This window comes from Malaya genurostris, chromosome 3 (assembly GCF_030247185.1).
Source record: "Malaya genurostris strain Urasoe2022 chromosome 3, Malgen_1.1, whole genome shotgun sequence".
NCBI classification, from domain to species: Eukaryota; Metazoa; Arthropoda; class Insecta; order Diptera; family Culicidae; genus Malaya; species Malaya genurostris.
The window spans coordinates 299,702,664-299,721,482 of NC_080572.1; the positions used below are offsets into that span (position 1 = coordinate 299,702,664).

Below are 18,819 nucleotides of genomic sequence, written 5' to 3' on the forward strand. Positions count from 1 at the left end.
TATAATTATGTAATCATTCAGTGCATTTCGCAAAAGGGCACATTTTATTTCTTTTTCATTCAACAGCTGGAACCGCAAAAATACATCTACATTTACCTTAGCTCTGTATCAATCGAGCCATCCCATCCGAAATAACCTTGAGATCCTTTAGATCTTTGTTTACTGTTTCCACCAGAAAAGCCATCGCTTTCTGCTGCATGGTCAAAAAACTTTTCATCTCCTCGGATGATTCTGCAAAATTTCGCCTATTCAATAACACAATCTTGAAAAACGGAGAAACACAACAACTCACCTTTGTCTAAGGTATACTCGTTACCACCTCCGGCGTGTGCCCATTGGTTCCTCTGCATCCTCATTTGTGACAATAGCTCGCTTAGCTTTCCTTTGAACTGAGTCGGAGTGGAAACCAGCGCATGCATGTTTTCCAGTTTGCTGCGGATTATTTCCTCCTCGGGCGATAGCGCTAATCCCATCTTGCGGGTACTCTCCTGCTTAACTATAATCTTCAATATCCGATGGCTAAGTTCAGCAAATTTTCGTCGATGTTCCATTATCTTGGCAGTCGTGTTGGTGTGTCTTTGCTTCAACTGTTCGATTTCTTTTTCAACCTTGGATAGATACGAAACATGAATGTCAGTTTCGCTTTCCTGACATTTGATGCGCCATCTGAGCTCCTGAAAGCCAATCATCGGTGCCGGAATGAACCTTTTTGGATCTGGATTGTCAATCTTAGCCTGTTGCCACATGCGGGGGTCAATCCCTTTAGGAGGATTCTCAAGATATTCCTTCAATTGATCTTCCTCAGGCAGCACCAACGCGACAACAGATTCAACGCCAAGCGAATTCAATTGTTGTTTCGGTGTTGGTTGATTCAGATAGTTGGCAACTTCAGTCGCCAAGATCCGCTTGGTTTCGTTAGAATTCATTGATTTTTCTTCCACGTAGAGTATAATCTGAGATTTACTTTCTCCAACCACTTTGACACTGTCTACGCTGATCACCAGATTTGGTTTGTTGCCAAAAATTTGGTTCAGATTAGCAACGAACTGCTGCTGCTGGTCTTTCATCTGTCCAACGGATTTATTGGCCGTCAATCCAACCAACCCAACCTTATTCTCTTTCCCAGGCAGTTTAGTGTATCCCATCGTTTTAAAGCGACACAAATAGTTACTAGGATTGATGTCCACAGGAGGATTATTCTGTGAATAGAATGCCTTGCCCGTGCCAAGCATTGCTTGCAGGTAGTTCCACTTGGCAATAACCGTGTCGCGCTCATCGCCGAATATGGAAACATTGAAAATAGACTGAGCGAAGGCCTCTTCTGGAGTAATTGCTGGAGGTTGCTGTTGTTGTTGTTGCTGTTGCTGAAAACCCTGACCGAATGTCAATCCAGTGCTTGCTTGTTGCCCAAAACCACCCGTTCCAAAGGATGTTCCAAATCCACCAAAACCTGTACTGGTACTTGCAGCCGGTTGACCGAACAATGAAGGTGCCGAACTTGTGGCAGTTGTACCAAATCCCCCAAAACCACCAAATGCAGGAGCTAGAAAGACGCCGTGAAATTCTAATGATGCACTAAACTAACGAAAAGTACTAACTTACCACTCGTTGTGGTTGTTGCACCAAATCCACCAAATCCGGTGGCCGCTGAAGTAGTAGTCGTTCCGAATCCGCCAAAGGCATTTGGGGCAGCCGTCGAAACAGCAGCAGTCCCGAACCCGAATGCTGGTGCCGCAGTAGCCGTGGTGTTAGTGCCGAAACTAAATGCGGACGTACTAGCCGCTGCCGGGACAGTTGGTGCGGTTGTGCCGAACCCGCCGAATCCAGTGTTGGTGCTGGTGTTTGCCTGACCACCACCAAATAGCAATGGCGCCGAACTGGTCGCAGTACTTCCGAACGCTGGTGTCGAAGTTTGAGCACCGAATGAAAAATTTCCGAACCCAGCTGGAAAAAGACAAATAGTATAATATTGTAATAAGGATTCGTATCGTGGCTGAAGTATTCGTTGTTCAATTTCGAAATTGCTACTTCCAGCTTAGCCCGTTGCTATGCAGCACAACATGTCATCGCAGCGCGCATGTAGGTCGAATAGTACTCAATCTCATTTGTTTCTACAAGCACAACAAGTATCTAAGTATGTCCCTAGAGAGCACTTGAAAAAAAGACCGTGTGTATTGGCTTAATTGGATTACCGATCGTGATCGCTTAATCTGACAAGCGAAAGTGAACGTGCGGAACGTCACCATCGAGGCACCAATCACCGCTTACAACATCATTTTACGATTTTTTAGTTCGGTACTAAATGAAAACGATCACTGTTATAAAATTTGATCTGTCTTTAGTGACCCAAAACCCGACTAAAAACTATGTTTATTTTAAATATTCGTTACGTAATTTTTAAAAGAACGATTTAAAATATTTTTTTGCCAGCGGTGCACTTTATATAATCTCATGATATCAGTTTTGATCTGTTTTACGTCAATGTTAGATGGAAAATTTCCTATATTCTTAAGCTTTGGCTTTTTGTTAACTAGTAAAAAGTTTAGCTACGCTCAGGCACGTACCCAGAGAGGGTGCCCGAAACAAAACAAAAATAGTTTGATACGAAGCAGTATCAAAACTAAATAAAATGGAGGTTAAATCCGGGGCAAAATAAACGACAATTATAAAACGACACTAAATCGTACTGGATGACCAGAAGAAGATAGTGTGCGAGCCCATGATAATTGGGCAAGATTCTACAGACGAGAAAGTCATCCTACCGCTGGATACTTATTTAGGATTAAAAAAACGAACGCAAGTGCACTTCAAGCACATGTTTGGCTGGTTCCATTATTATACGCCAGAGAACAGAATGATTACCCGACAATGGACTGAAGTTGTGCTTCGAAGCGGCATGAGTGCCTGGAAAGGAGGCTCAATAGGTCGGTAAAATCTGAAGTTTCTGAGTTTGTCAAAGTATACTTCAGGAGGACTACCTCAATACAAATAATGCCAAAATCGCTGTGCAAGGATCTTACCACGGGTAAAATCAACGGTTTAGTGTTCCGGTTACTTATCCATCCACCTTGTTCACCTGTTTTGGAATTTTAGACCGCTACTTCCAGAACCTGATACCGAAACCTGTATAGTCACAGTAAGTTAGTATGACCATCAACTAATATGACCTACAAATGTAGAATATGTTTTCCGTTCTCCACGAATCGAACATGTGCGACTGAAATGGCATGACAGTAAACGTTGAGAAATGTAATACAATACAACCGTCTCTTGGTCACAGTCACAAATTTTATTTAAATACTTAATAATGATAGTTCCAGTGAAAAAGATAAAAAAGTCTGTTAAAAACGCCGGTAAAAGGCGTACCGAAAATTAGGTACCTAAGTAATCTTTTGTAACATTATTTTTTATCTTTGGGCCCCTCCCGAAACAAAATCCTGGGTACGGGCCTGGCTACGCTGCTTCAATGCATCTGTATTACATTGCGCTATACAAAATAAACAAAAATAAAAAGGATTTGTTAAAAAGCAATATGCCGAAAGAATAAAGAGTTTTTCGACAACATACCGTAACTGTTGCCTTTGGCTTCTTGAAGTAAAGGTTTCTATTTCGTTGGAATGTTAATAAAAGATAAGTAACTTTTTATTCTGCAACTGAATCTTCGAAATCTATACGGTAATCTATTCGTTGCTGATGGAGTGTGTTAGTGCAAGGAAACTGAAAGCGAATATATTTTACACAAGCAGTTTCCTGCAAAAGGTTTCTTTCACAACTTCTACTTTTCTTAAATTGCCAATGAAAACAGAAACGACTGATTAGTTTAATTTGATAAAGAGACGATGGAATTTTTTTTTCACGCTCACATTGTTAACATTAGCCATACGTTTGCAAAGTGTCTTTCTCCTTAACAAATATTTGTCATTTTCTTTTGATAGTAGGTATTTTTTGAATAAATTTTCTGCGTACAGAAGAATTTTTGAACCGTGATGTCCGTGGAGTATTCACACTCGTTCTTGTTTACAGCCGCATGCGCTACGTTCGAATGTATGTCAAATTCGTATTACTGTTTACGTTCTAATCAAAGGCACTTCCAAATATCGTACCTACATAAATTTCAAGTCGAACCAAATGCAAAACAAAAAAACAAGCATTGAAGATTGCTGTCCGGTCAGTAGGGCCTGCGAGAAATATGTAGCATTTTTCTTGCAGTTAAAGTTTTTTAGAATCGTAGTAACCACTGGAATGATTACAAAACAATTAGTACTATGAGAATTGCCCAGGGATATAAACGGGAATCTTCTCACGAACAACTGTGAGGTGATATTTCAACGAGCACCTCAACGGCGATGTGGAGGAAACCAATAGTGGAGACGCGGTAACGAACTTGGGAACGCGTGCGGAGGACAACAAACTGCCGGTCCCAGGCCTCCAAGAAGCCGAGAAGGAGGCAGGCCGATTGAAAAATAATAAGGCCTCTGGTGTTGACCAACTACCAAGCGAGCTACTAAAACACGGTGGCAATACACTAGTGATTGCGAACGAATTCGTGGGACAATATCAAGCAGGATTCATGCACGAATGTGCAACAGATGTTACAAAAGTGCCGCAAATACACAGGTCGACGAGTTCGTGTACTTGCGCTCACTGGTGACTGCCGATAATGCCACGTCAGCGGAGAAATTCATAGATGTACCTTGTCAGGAAATCGTGCTTATACTATGTTCACACTATGAGTTAAAACATGTTTTAACTCCGATTTCATGTTTTAAGCGAAATAACATGTTTTACTTTTGCGTTATTTCATATTCATAAACGTCACATTAAAACATGTTTTCCCGAAATAACATGATATAATTGTCAGTAAAGCACAACCCTGCTAGCATTTTCCTTCACTTTTTGACTATGTCAATTAACAAGCTGTTCAACAACAGCAGTTTTCCATCAAAGTAGCCATGTAATCATAATAAAACAAAACTGAAAACTGGTACCAACGTTGCCAGGTATACCGATGTCTCGGTATTTATACAGATTTATGACCTCTATATCACAATACAGATTTTTGACCTCTATATTCACGAATCACACAGATAAGTACCGATTTTGGTTTTTAGCTTGAATAGACATGAGAAAAGGTTGTTTTTTTCGCTCACCTTTTCTACTACTTATGTAGAAGAGATATTGATACCGATATGATACAGATAGATTTTTGCGCCGACTACATATTTTTGGGAAAATGACCTGGCAACGCAGATAGGTACAACCATTTTGCTTAGTGTGAACAGTGCGGTTTTAACTTTATATTACTATCGTTAAAACATGTTATTTTCGGCCAGTGTGAACATAACAGTTCGGCTGAAAAGTTCGTATCGTTTAATAGAAACACACATTTTTTTGCCAAAATTCGTTTTTATTATTCAACATAATTGCCATCAGAGGCGATACAGCGATTATAGCGATCTTCCAACTTTTCGATACCATTTTTGTAGTACGATTTGTCCTTTGCCTCAAAATAGGCCTCAGTTTCAGCGATTACCTCTTCATTGCTTCTAAATTTTTTACCAGCGAGCATTCTGTTGAGGTCTGAGAACAGGAAAAAGTCACATGGGGCCAAATCTGGAGAATACGGTGGATGAGGGAGCAATTCGAAGCCCAATTAGTTCAATTTCAGCATGGTTTTTCGTTGTTGTTTTTGATCGATTGTGAGCTCACGCGGCACCCATTTTGCACAAAGCTTTCTCATATCCAAATATTCGTGAATAATATGTCCAATACGTTCCTTTGATATCTTTAGGGTGTCAGCTATCTCGATCAACTTCACTTTACGGTCATTGAAAATCATTTTGTGGATTTTTTTCACATTTTCATCGGTAACAGCCTCTTTTGGACGTCCACTCCGTTCATCGTCTTCGGTGCTCAGATGACCAGTACGAAATTTTGCAAACCACTTACGAATTGTTGCTTCGCCCGGTGCAGAGTCTGGATAACACTCATCAAGCCATGTTTTGGTATCGGCGGCACTTTTTTTCATCAAAAAGTAGTGTTTCATCAACACACGAAATTCCTTTTTTTTTCCATTTTTTTCACAATAACTAAAGTAGCTTCACTCAAAATGCAATATCTCACAAACTAATAATCAGACAGCTGTCAAATTTACACACGTATCTTTTGAAGGTTGGTACTAACTGAAAATGGTATGGATTTAATTCTAATGGCGCCCTCTCATAGAAACGATACGAACTTTTCAGCCGATCTGTTAGTATTACTCCGTAGGAGGTTTCGATCGAGCAAAAACTCTGATTAGACCGGGTATCCTCCACGGGCACGAGTCCTGGACAATGCTAGTGGAGGATAAAGATAAGATTCAATAACAAAACCTTTCATTTGTATCTGCGTTTGTTATCGCCCATAATTAGGGGAGACTGGGGCTAAGCCGAATACGGGGCTAAACCAGACAGCTTAAATATCTTATGAACCAACAATAATTTAAATCCATGGATTGATTTTGTAAACGCGCTTTCATGTAAAAGGTTGACGTCAGTGTGCTGGATGATGCTGAGTCAATCGATTGTAGCATCAATCGTATTTATGTTAAAAGCACGTTTTTCACAGAATTTTGATTTTAAAATTTTCTGATTTTGAAAATTAATTGTCTGTGCGGGACTAAATCGGACAAAAAATTGAGGCTAAGCCTAAGTTTTTTTTCGATTTTCAAGAAGTGTTCGATTTGGCTCCGCGATTTCAGAACTTTTGGATTTCGAGTTGGTTACATCATCGCGACATGACAAGAGAATCAATGCATATTTTTCCAAATTACAAATTGGGAATTGTTGCTGAAGATAGTAGCTGTACAACGATATAGATAACTTGGATAAAAATCTTACTTGTAACGTTTTTGTTTTCAATTTCCTCCAAAATGTGACCGGTTTAACCCCGGTCTCCCCTAACATTCGTACTTTTGTAACAAAAATCAAACGTTTAATACAATCCAACTGAATTTATATCCATTTTTGAATAAATCTCAAAAATGTAAAATTGGAAGTCTAGTCTGTGAGTAGTTCTTTTTTGTAAAACGACATCCTCGGGATAGTGGGAATATATAAACGATCCTAAGTTACCGCCTTGAGGATATCACTCAATTCTTAAAAAGATTCAGATAATTTATTGCTAAGACAGTAATTTCTAGTAGCGTAGAACATAGAATCAACGTGGGTGTTTTTGAACGGAAGGTGTTGTGAACCACCTTTGGTGGAGTGCGGATGGAAGACGGTATGTGGACAAGGCGAATGAACCATGAACTGCATCAGTTGCTGGGAGGACCAATCCTCGTCCAAACGGCCAATGTCGGGCGGTTACGGTGCGCCGGGCACGTTGCTAGAATGTCGGAGAATAACCCGGTTAAAATGATTCTCGACAAAAATCCAACCGGTATAAGAAGAAGAGGTGCGCTACGGGCAAGATGGATCGAACAAGTTGAGAACGACCTGCGGACCCTTCGCAGCTACCGAGGCTGGAATCGCCATGAATAGAAAAATAGAACTTTGCACAGCAGTCAATCTGAAAGGAGATCATGTAACTGATAATTGTAATTAGTTGTGTCATGTTTTCAATAGTCTACATATTTAGTACATTGGTAAACTCATGCACTAAATATACAATAAAATATGTTGACCTTTTGCAATACTTGCTATGTTTACAATGCATTCGAACGGTTTATTCGCAACATTAAACTGGCGTATCTTATTCGTCTGTAAACAGGAATGGGATTTTTCATTCGTTCGCACGATGTTCAAATACACGTATCGTTCGAAACTAACACGCATACATTCTAGCGTATCCCATTCTTGTTATCATAAGAATTTGAGTGATTTTTTCATGGTTTAGTATTGATTTGAAGATGTTAATAGATATTTTAAAATGTTGTGGCCGCGTGAGTCGCGTTCGAATACGTTCGAGAGAAAACAAGAATAGCTTGCTCGTATTCGTTCTAAAGTATGTGTTCGTACGAATGCACGATACGGACGTAAACAAGACTGAGGGTGATTGTGATTTAAAAAGGTCTGCAATATAAAAAGTTTGAAAGCCACTTTTATAGCCTATCGACAGTAAAAATCCTTCCAGGCCAGCAAATGCTTCGAGATTGGAATCAATTTAACTTTATTAATATTTATAACAATTCTCCTAATTATTAGTTCGGAGATATTCCACGACGGTAGAGCACCGATATTCGAAGCCAGACGGTCTCGCGGAAGTAAACACTGCTTTTGACAATCGGAATAGATACAACCGTTAATTGGCTTTATTTTTTAACCGCCACGAAAACGAGCGCCTGTTACCGGGAGGACATTCAGGATTCTACGCCTCTCAGTGACTCACGTGCGACACGTGGAATATCTTTCTCTCTCTCTCTCTCTCTTTCTTTCCGCCCTCCTACAAATCATAATTTTTATGATTCACGATATTTTTTTTGAATTTCGCAAAAATAGAGTAAACAACATCGATCAATACCAATTTCCTTCAGGTTAATAGTAAAGATTTACATTTTACTATTGTAATCTACAATGAGGATTATATTGACCTACATTTGAGTAAATTCAATGAATTCAATAACGATTTACTCAATCTACCTAGATAGCGTAAGGACTCATATTATTTATTTTTAATATATTTTTCCCAAGAATGACCTACGCCGATGCGTTGCCGAAGCAGTTTGTGTGGCTCTCAAGTAAACCATTTCAATCCAAACTCAAATCAACCATGAACACATCGACCGAAAGAACAGGATACGTATATACACTGTACCAAAATAGCTGACAGGTATACATGTTGAAACGGTACACAGGTGAATCAAAATGTATAAGGACACATTTGTTTTTGTCCGTTTGATCCCACAAAGTGGGATTAACATAAGCTGATTAACCGGAAGGTGTGATTAAATTAATATCCTCCTGTATAGATTGGATGTAATGGATTTACAGAATTCCATCCTTAAGGTGAAATGTAGCGTCATAAAATGCGCGCAAAATTTTATCCGCTTCAGTTGAACGAACCGTCGCACAAAGCATACCTAGAAAAACGGACACATAGAAACAAAAACTTTTTTCAATGATTGAGCGCAGTGGGTTTACCTCTCGTTATATTGACTTGTAAAAAAAATTCTCAAAAGGAATGTAATTCCAAGACTTCCAAACCCAGACATTTTCCTGGTGTGGATTCAGTATTCTCCCAATACGGCTCCGCCACTCCTTGGCTGCGAAGTCTGTTGAAACAATTGGTCATATTCAACAATAAATGTAATACCAAGACTTTGCTTTGCTTGACGACGTTTATTCGAGTTGTTTATTATTATTGTTTGTATCAAAGGTTAATGAACGATAATGCTTGGCTTGTATTCATTTCATTCAGTAGCTTGTCAATGATGAAGTTATAGTTTTGCTATAAAAATTGCTACAATCTAAAATAATACCTGTTATACGATATTACACAGCCGAGCTTTATAGCTTCAGCAACATCAATGCATTGAACTCAACAGAATTGGACATTATTAGCATTATGAATGACAGTTACTTAGAAAATAAACGATTTCTTACGATACCCATTGTATTGTATTCAACTCTTTTTTATTTCAACACAAAACCCAATGCTGCATAAATTCGCGTTATTATTTTATATGCATGCATTTTTTTTTGTTCGCGATATAATGCCACCGTGCCCACCGTGCATTTCTCACACCACCTCAATACGAAACAGCAGCGCGCAAGCAATAAAAAAAATGCGGAAAAGTTTATGTAAACTTTTTCAAATTTCGGTTGTTTTAGCTAATATTTTATAATTTTGAGTTGCATTTTCAGATTCTTTGTGAAATTCTGCTACAAACACTACTTTTCACTTTTAAAATCATCCCCGTGGAACGGAACAGTAACCGTTTATACATTTCAAAAACCAATTACGGCTCGGCAAAGCAAAATTTCAAAATTCTAAGAATACTTAGTTGTGATAAATTTGATTTCAAAAACTTAAGTGTTTTTGGTTTTTCGAAAATCGATCTAGTTTTTGAATAATTGATCAAAAACGCGATTTTCGCATTCCGCTACATTTCACCTTAAGGTGAAATGTAGCGTCATAAAATGCGCGCAAAATTTTATCCGCTTCAGTTGAACGAACCGTCGCACAAAGCGTACCAAGAAAAACGGCCACATAGAAACAAGAACTTTTTTCAATGATTGAGCGCAGTGGGTTTACCTCTCGTTATATTGGCTTGTAAAAAAGACGGGACGTAATGGATTTTAGAATTCTTCACACTTTGAATATATGCTGATTCAATCATCATTGTTAGTGATTACTCTTACACTAGAGCTATAAATCATGAGTAATTATGAATGATTAACATGAGGTTATATGTATATGTATTGACTAACTTGCTAACTATGCATATGCCTGATTTTAGTAGCAAGCATCGATTCTCCTTCAAAAGAACGGTTGAAGACAAGAGAACATTCAAGTATTTTCGATATCTTTGCCAGTCGTTCACCAGGCCCTTCCCGCCGATGAGATAGAATTTACGTAAAAGTATTCACCATTAACTTTTTTTCGGAAGCGACTTTCGGAATTGTATAGCATGATGAGTCTAGAAATGTCTGTTTCAACGATAACGAACCGAAGACCAAACAGCCTCTGGCCTCCGGTGCCAGAAATCATCAATAGATTAATAATTTCTTAGATTACATTATTGGAATACATTCCAATTATAACTAATAGTTCATCATACCATGCAGTTAAAATTATTTAGTGAATCTTTTCTCAAGCACATATTTGGGGCACCAAATTGAATATAAAGTTATTTCGTAGTTCCTTATTATTCAATCGATTTTGAAAGCAAAATCAAGCGTTGATTCATTGTATTCATAACAATTGAAAAACCAATGAATTCCAATAAGCTTTACATGCTGACTGGCTCGAAGCTGGCCCTCAATGTTTATCACATTGTTTGTATAAATGACAGCTACTTAGAAAATAAACGGTTTCTTACAATACTCATTTTATTGTATTCAAGTTGTTTTTATTTCAACACAAAACCCAATGCTGCATAAATTCGCGTCATTATTTTATATCTATTTTTTGCTCACGATATAATGCCACCGTGCCCACCGTGCATTTCTCACACCACCTCAATACGAAACAGCAGCGCGCAAGCAATAAAAAAATGCAGAAAAGTTTATGAAAACTTTTTCAATTTTCGGTTGTTTTCGCTAAAATTTTATAATTTTGAGTTGCATTTTCAGATTCTTTGTGAAATTCTGCTACAAATACTACTTTTCAGTACTAAAATCATCCCCGTGGGACGGAACAGTGACCGTTTATACATTTCAAAAACCAATTACGGCTCGGCAAAGCAAAATTTCAAAATTCTAAGAATACTTAGTTATGATAAATTTGATTTCGAAGACTTAAGTGTTTTTGGTTTTTCGAAAATCGGTCTAGTTTTGAATAATTGATCAAAAACGCGATTTTCGCATTCCGCTACATTTCACCTTAAGTAACTGTTTCTTATTGCCCATCAAATTAATTACCCTAGCGACAATTTTGAACCAAAGTTTACGTACAGTGTAGAAGTCGGTGAAGGAACAAGAGACATGCCGTCTGGGCATTGATATAGTCTAATTGAATTAAAATGAGCGTATCAAAACAGATTGATGAAAATCACGAAGCATTCCGAAGTACAATTCGAGTACAAGATTATTTGAGCGTATACCCAATAGAGCCCGCTGGGTTGTTCCAGTAACCGAAGGTAATGACAGGTGTAAACACATTACGTCGCGACGGCCTGTGTTAGCTTATTCGGACTTGGTACCGGCGGGGTACAGATCAAAAGCGGTTATCTCATAGTCTACTTCAAAGTTTTACGTTAAACTGCTTCGAGCTTAGCATACGTTTGGCGCGTAAACGGACTTCGACCATTACGAGAGAGACAAATTCGATTTTAGGTATTTCGATGATCCTGAGTGGTGATGGAACAAGTAGAACGTAAACTATTCAGCCCTTCTGTGAACTACATTTAACTGGTATGTCACCTATTTCACTGTTCAGAATGTGGATAATTTTGTCAACGGTCTGCTGTTCAGAAAAACTCTTAACATAAATATCGTCTCATTTCTTGCACTTGAATCTAAATGACAAATCTTAACCAATGATGAATGGATGGCCTACTTTGATGAGTCTGACAGATTAACGAAAAAGACGTTTGCCGAGATACATGTTGCAAGGTTTCTCAAATCTTTGTCTGATTTGATTGTTTCAAGAAACTTGTTGTGAAGTAAGTACCAGTGAAATGAGGCGCAGCAAATTCTCATAGGTTTGACAACCAACTTTACCAGTAATCTAATAATAATGCTAAGAATTACGACATCTCATCCGTCATTATGGAAACAACTGATAAAAACTGCTAGGATCAGCCCCAAGGAATAGTTCGAGTTAATTGATATGGAGCAAGACGAACACCATTTCAAATAATCGATGTTTTCTATTAAACAGTTCAATCAGTCGTACATTATAAAAGTGCAAGCTTCTAGTTTTGTGTAAATATTGAAAGAAGATCGTATAGGGAAACGGTTCCAGTAGTCATCTCATATACGAAAACCATTAGTTAGAGCGAGATCTGCTGTCTCTGTTCGATTTTCGAACTTTTTTCTCAGTGGTATTGCTTTTTATTATTATATGCATTTTTATTCATTTAATTTTGCATTATTAGTCATCTTAAAACTAATTACAGCTACTTAAATAGGCTGCATGAAGGAACCTAACTTCGGGCAGTTAGGTGGATTCACCTATTTCGGTAAAACATGGACTACATTCGCCTTATACCATTCCAAAACATCTTTGGCGTAGTGATAACATACCAAATTCGACCAGAATAACGAGGGAGCATCATTGCTGGGTAGAAATGGTAACAATCGCGATTCTTCAGACATTCTTCACGATATATTTCCTTGTTTTCCGTTACGTCAGTGACGAAGCTTTGAATTGCTCAACAACAACTGCATATTGCCTGTCAGACCTAATATTGTTCGAGAAACTTGGCCTTTTTCGTTGTCCTGAAATGGTCCTCTACGCCGTTCCGTTTTCTTCCAGTACATAAGTTTCATCGTCCAGTATCACACAGGAAAACTTAACACAGGAAGCGTCAAATATTCGAGGTATAACTTACGAGTCCCGAGATTTGGCCGTCACATTCTGTTTATCATTACGGCTCGGTAAAGTTTTCACCTTGATCAATTTCATACCTCACCGATGATCGAAAGTTGGAGACATTTTAATTTTTCTTGTCCCAGTACGTACCAAAAGTTCTGGTCTCTTCTGCAATTTTTGCTTCACCTTCGCGTCCTTAAGGAGGTTCCTGAGATCCGGTTTTGCCCCACTCCCACCCTTCCTGGCTGTTATCAAACGTGTGTGCAAAATTTTAGGAACGTTATGGACAAACTTGCTGGAAAACCAAGCTTTTCTTCTGTCAGTAAGAAAAGCTTGGTTCGGATTTTCATAGCGACCGCACACAATTGCTTTTCGCACTTCTTCTTTCGACACCATCTCCGATCTAAAAGCTTGTAGTATCATAAAAAATTGATTTTATACAATGAACAGCATCAGTCAGTCATCAGTTTTCGAAATATTTCACGCGTTGGTGATGTATTTCCAGAGATATCTCGTGAGATTAATAGATAATAGCTCTGTTTCTCTGCACGTCGGATCAAAATGCCGGACAAGTTAGACCATACGTCACCTTTGACCCTGACACTCCTTCGAGATCGGGGCTCAACAACAATTCAAACTATAACAACTGGCTTAAGTAACTTTTTCGCCTTTTGATGTGAATACGTCTTAATTTACTATGGGCTGGCTTTTCAAAGTTCGGGTAGAACTTAAGGAGTGTATCGAAAAGTAGTTAGCAACATTGATTATTGAATAAAAAAGCGAAAAAAACATATTTTGACATCAGTGTTCGATATATTGTAGAAAAATTACATTTTTATGCATTTCACTGATTATATTGAAGAAAATCCTAGTTTCTGTGAAACGCTCGCACTTTGGACTTGACATTCTTCATTAAATTCTGCACAGTTACTTTTGTGACTTTCCTGCTGGCATCTGTCCAGTTTTTTTAACTCCTGCATGTTTTGGGACACTGTATCTTCCTTCCGAAAGTGCCGCTCGACAATTGCCCAATACCTTTCAATTGTCCGAAGATCCGGGCAGTTCGGTGGGTTGATGTCCTTTTCCACGAATTGTACATTATTTTTTGACAACCACTGTAGAACGGAGTTGGAGTAGTGGGCTGAAGCCAAATCCGACCAGAAGAGATAAGGAGCCTTATGCTTTCTGTACAGTGGCAGCATTCTCTTCTTCAAACATTCTTCCTCGTACACCTTGCCGTTAATTGTTCCCTTCGTGAAGAAAATCAATGACCGCAAACCACAGGTACAAATTGCTTGCCAGACCAACACCTTCTGCCCAAACTTTTCCATCGCCACCGTGGTGTCAGCGTCGTCCAGGTCCGGGTACTTGGCGTAGGTTTCGCCGTCGATCAGGATGCATACGTCTTTATTCTGTAGAATCCGGTTATACAGTTTTCACGCTCTTGATTTGGCATGAACTTGCTGTACCAGAGACTTTTTCGGCACCTTCTGTTTCTTGTACGTTTTCAGGGAGTTCCTAACTTTGATCCGTTGAATCATCCCGATGCTGGTGTTGAACTGCTGGGCCAAATCCCGCGTCGACGCCGATGGGGTTTTCCTGATGTACTCAACCACTTTTAAGTTCCGGCCGTGCTGGCTGGGACCCGTTTTCCTACCGGATCGGGGCAAAACCTTTATGGAAAGGGTCTTACCGAACTTCTCGATAATATTTTTAACACTGGTGTGGTGCACTTTCACCCGTTTTGCAATTTCGTTGTACGTGACACCACTTTCTGAGCACCAAGTGTGCAGAATTTTCTTTCGCGTTTCCGGATCAATTCGACTCATCATTGAAACGATAAACCGTACCGAAACCAATCGATTGCGCAGCTGTTATTGACATGTAAACAAACATATCACCGCAAAACACGCTGCAAAAAATTAAGCCATATCAGGCTAATAACTGTTTGAATGTTGCTAACTACTTATCGATACACTCCTTAATCGTGGTTATCTCGAGTTTTACTGGACACAACAACATAATTCTTTCTCCATGCTATCAGGAATATTATCAGCAATTTATGTTAGATAATGAGTGTGAGATAACCATAAATAACTCAGAAAATTTGGTCTTCTTAAGCTTTTAGAAACAATGGAGAAAACTCATTACGCTTTCTTGTCTACACTGGAAGAGTATTAAAGGCAAACCATGGTCGAAAATCGTTGATTTCTACGTGTGCGTTAGACGGGACAGGAAACCTTCAACAAGTAACAGGGAAAACAGACCTTCTGCGTGGTGCAAATCTTCATTTGGATTGGATTCTGGATTTCAATTCTAAAGCTGAGTTTAGGAACTGAGTTCAGCTTAGTGTAAGGCATAGAATTTTATTTAAAAAATCAGTTTCAGAATTTAATTCTAGAACACTAATACTGATTTCTTGACTAGATTTTGGTACTGAATTTGGTGCCTTGATTTAAGTTCGGAATTCGTATCCAGTATTCAGCTTTAGGAATTCAGTTTCATAATTCTGAAACAAAATTGCTAGAATATGGATTCTGGAACAAAATTTTTCTAAACTCCGAACCAGAATTTTGGAACGATAATTTATATCCTGAATGCACTTTCAGAATTTATTTCCTAAATTCAGTTTCAGAATTTAATTCCTAAATTCAGTTTCAGAATTTAATTCCTAAATTCAGTTTCAGAATTCGTTTCCAGACTTCTGGTTCAGAACTCAGAATTTGCATGATGGAATTGAATTTGGGTTCTGGAACTCGATTTTGGAACTGAATTTAGTTGCTTAATTCAGGTTCGGAATAAAGTTCGAAGATTAAATTGAGAACATGAATTCTGAAAATGAGTTCATTTCCAGAATTATAGAACTAAATTATAGAAACAGAATTATAGAACTAAATTCATGAAAATTCTTCATCCGGAATTCGAATCTAAATTTTGCAACTGAATTCGGAGCCAGTCCCGGATTCACACTAGTACAAACGAAGAGAGACGAAGCATTATCGTTTCTCTTTGAAAAAATGAGAGAGTATATTTGTCAATGTCACTCTTTCCTCTATGACAAGACGAAACCAAACTAGCGTCTGCAGGGAGCATCAACAGAATTTCAATTTTCATTTTTTCATCGATGTATTGAAAATATGTGACGCTTGGCTATAAAGAGTGACTAAAATATGACAAATCGAAGTAATTACATCCCAGAACCTTTTTGGAAACAGAAACTACTACAAATTCGAGCGCCAACAAGTAAAAGTCATTGTGAAACCTTTTTCTGTCTTTTCCGATTCTCAAAGCTTCGGTTGAATATCGACACGGTATACTATGGGATTTTCACTGAAAACAGCAAATGAGTGAAAGGGCAAATGAAAGAAAGAACACAATTTCGAAACCTTTTCATTATACCTTTCTCTGTTTTGGCGTGTAGCCGCTGCCATTCATTTTCTTCGTTCATTGCTTCATATTTATTCAAGTATCAATTTTCAAGAAACTTCGGCATACAATCGCCAGTGTATTCTATTTATGTCGTTTTTGATGGAGAAATTTGAAACCCTGACCCACGCTAGTTTCATCAAACAAACATTTTTCACGAAACTAAGTTGGGTTCGCACTTAGCAATAATAGATTAATCTTAAATATTCGAATCGATATTCAATCGATTAGTTTTCAATATTCGTATATTTGATTAAGTAATCGATTGAAAACCCTGATAATGGATTGAAATTGAATCGAATAATTCGAAAATTATACTCGATTATTGAATAATCGAGTAATTCGAAAAATGCAACATCCAATCATTGTACTCATATTCATGCTATGTTTAAAGACATCATACAAGTTTGTTTACACGGCCGTTACTGAACAAAAAGCTATCGATAAAAATCACAAATAATTGAAGTAAAGTGCCTCACAGATTATTCACAAGACGCTTTTCATACATTTTTAAAATACGGGTACTCAAATTTGTCAATAAGTAGTATTGATTCATTATGAATAGAATAGTATGACGGTTATAAAGTATTATACATGAATATATTTTAAAAATTGAGCCCAACTATTTTTTAATGTATTGTTTTACATTAAATTCAACCCACATCTTTCGATTATTTTCAGCATCATGTACATCAAATCTGGTCATCGGTTTCTCAGCGACAAAGGACAAATTGTGTTCCCCGGTCCACCAACCCGTTCTGCTTTTTCATTTTCATACACAAACGCACCAACGACCACCACTACTAGCAGTACAACTAGTTTGCCGAATCCTCCACACGTCGATGAGTACACTAATTACATTGGTAGGTCAATATTATTGGAAAATATTCCTTCCCAGTGAATGATCTAAAGGTTAAACTGGGATGAAATAAATGAATATATTTTACTATACAAATGTACGCTTCATTTTACTCTTTTTAGATATGTGGCGAAGTAAGTCGGCTTCCAGTTCGGATATGCTCTCAGATAAAATCCAAATGTTCTACATCTACATCACGGTGACAATAACTTCCGTATTGGTACTGATTATCCTCGGAATATTCGGTTATATGTGCTATAAACGGTAGGCTAATCAAATGAATCTATATTAAGTCAGTGCTAATCACTATTTTACTTTTTAGAAAAGGATTTCAAAATATCGAAAATCAAAATAATGTTGAAAGCCACAGAAGGTACAGCTATCGCAGCTCTCGAAGTCATTCCAGAAATTTCTCCAGAGAACGAGAAGTAGAGGCGTTCCCGGAACAAACCTTTCTTCGCCAATGAAGAATATCTGACATTTTGTAAACTTGTACGATCTAAGAGCATTACATCAATTCAATTCCATTAAATGAAATATTACTAAAATTGAAGATGTTACAGTTTCAATCCAAATTCAGTTCCATTATTAATATATCTTAGTTTGGATATTTCCATATTGTTAATAAAAGACTTTAAAATGGGAATTAAAAATAACAGGCAGGAACGTTTGTCATTGCTGACCAAGAACAGCTTTCCTAAAATCCGAGTGCTATACCGGCTGGTTATATTTTTGTATCAAGTATCATGTACATAACCTGATCCGAAAAAGCTTGCTGGTTTACTTACGTTTTGCTGGTGTGCTCGTTGATCCAAGTCCGGTTCCACTCGTGTTTCCAAAAAATGACATTCTGAATTAATTTTGATTAACTGAACCACTAATTTTCCGACGTAATTGTCTACAATTTTCGTTGGAAACACTCAAATAATTTATCGCGCTCTTCGAAACGAGAAACAGTTGAGCACAAAACAAAACAGAATATTAACCTTTGAAGTAAACATCATTGCAACTGTCAAACAAAAGACCCGAAGAAAGAAGTTGAAATAATTTCGGCGAGAGCAATACACTGTACCAAAACGATTTAATTTTACAACTTAAAGCCTATTCGTACACGGCCGATCAGACCGATCAGATCGACCCGACATTCGTTTTTCCGTCTTCGGCTTTGACCGAAGTGCCGACGCATACACTTTTAAAATGTGTTTCTATAAATACATTTCAAGTTCTAGATTCATTAGGATATCAAGAACGTTTCAAAAATTGAGCGCATACATGTTAAGTGTGTCGTCAAATGGCTCAATCATATCTCAGCGCATTTTAATCTTAAGTTAGAATATAGGACTAAAGTGTGT

At 38.0% G+C, this 18,819-nt stretch overlaps 2 protein-coding genes across 3 annotated transcripts; one reads left to right on the top strand and one right to left on the bottom strand.

Moving 5' to 3' along the window:
- Nucleotides 1–40: 40 nt before the first annotated feature.
- On the bottom strand, nt 41–18,447 carry LOC131436723 (probable nucleoporin Nup54). The gene is made up of 4 exons (XM_058605599.1): nt 18,256–18,447; nt 1,603–1,944; nt 293–1,543; nt 41–231 (listed from the first exon to the last, which is right to left on the bottom strand). The coding sequence occupies exons 1-4, from the start codon at nt 18,314–18,316 to the stop codon at nt 98–100; spliced, it is 1,788 nt and encodes a 595-aa protein (XP_058461582.1). The 5' UTR covers nt 18,317–18,447; the 3' UTR covers nt 41–97.
- LOC131436724 (uncharacterized) lies at nt 11,780–18,020 on the top strand. 2 transcript variants are annotated; one of them, XM_058605601.1, is made up of 5 exons: nt 11,780–12,059; nt 12,222–12,310; nt 17,290–17,471; nt 17,590–17,731; nt 17,790–18,020. In XM_058605601.1, exons 3-5 carry the CDS (start codon nt 17,294–17,296, stop codon nt 17,932–17,934), a joined length of 465 nt encoding a protein of 154 aa, XP_058461584.1. In that variant the 5' UTR covers nt 11,780–12,059; nt 12,222–12,310; nt 17,290–17,293; the 3' UTR covers nt 17,935–18,020. The 2 variants fall into 2 exon arrangements, with proteins under 2 accessions (XP_058461584.1, XP_058461583.1); XM_058605600.1 differs by lacking the exon at nt 12,222–12,310.
- Nucleotides 18,448–18,819: the final 372 nt, after the last annotated feature.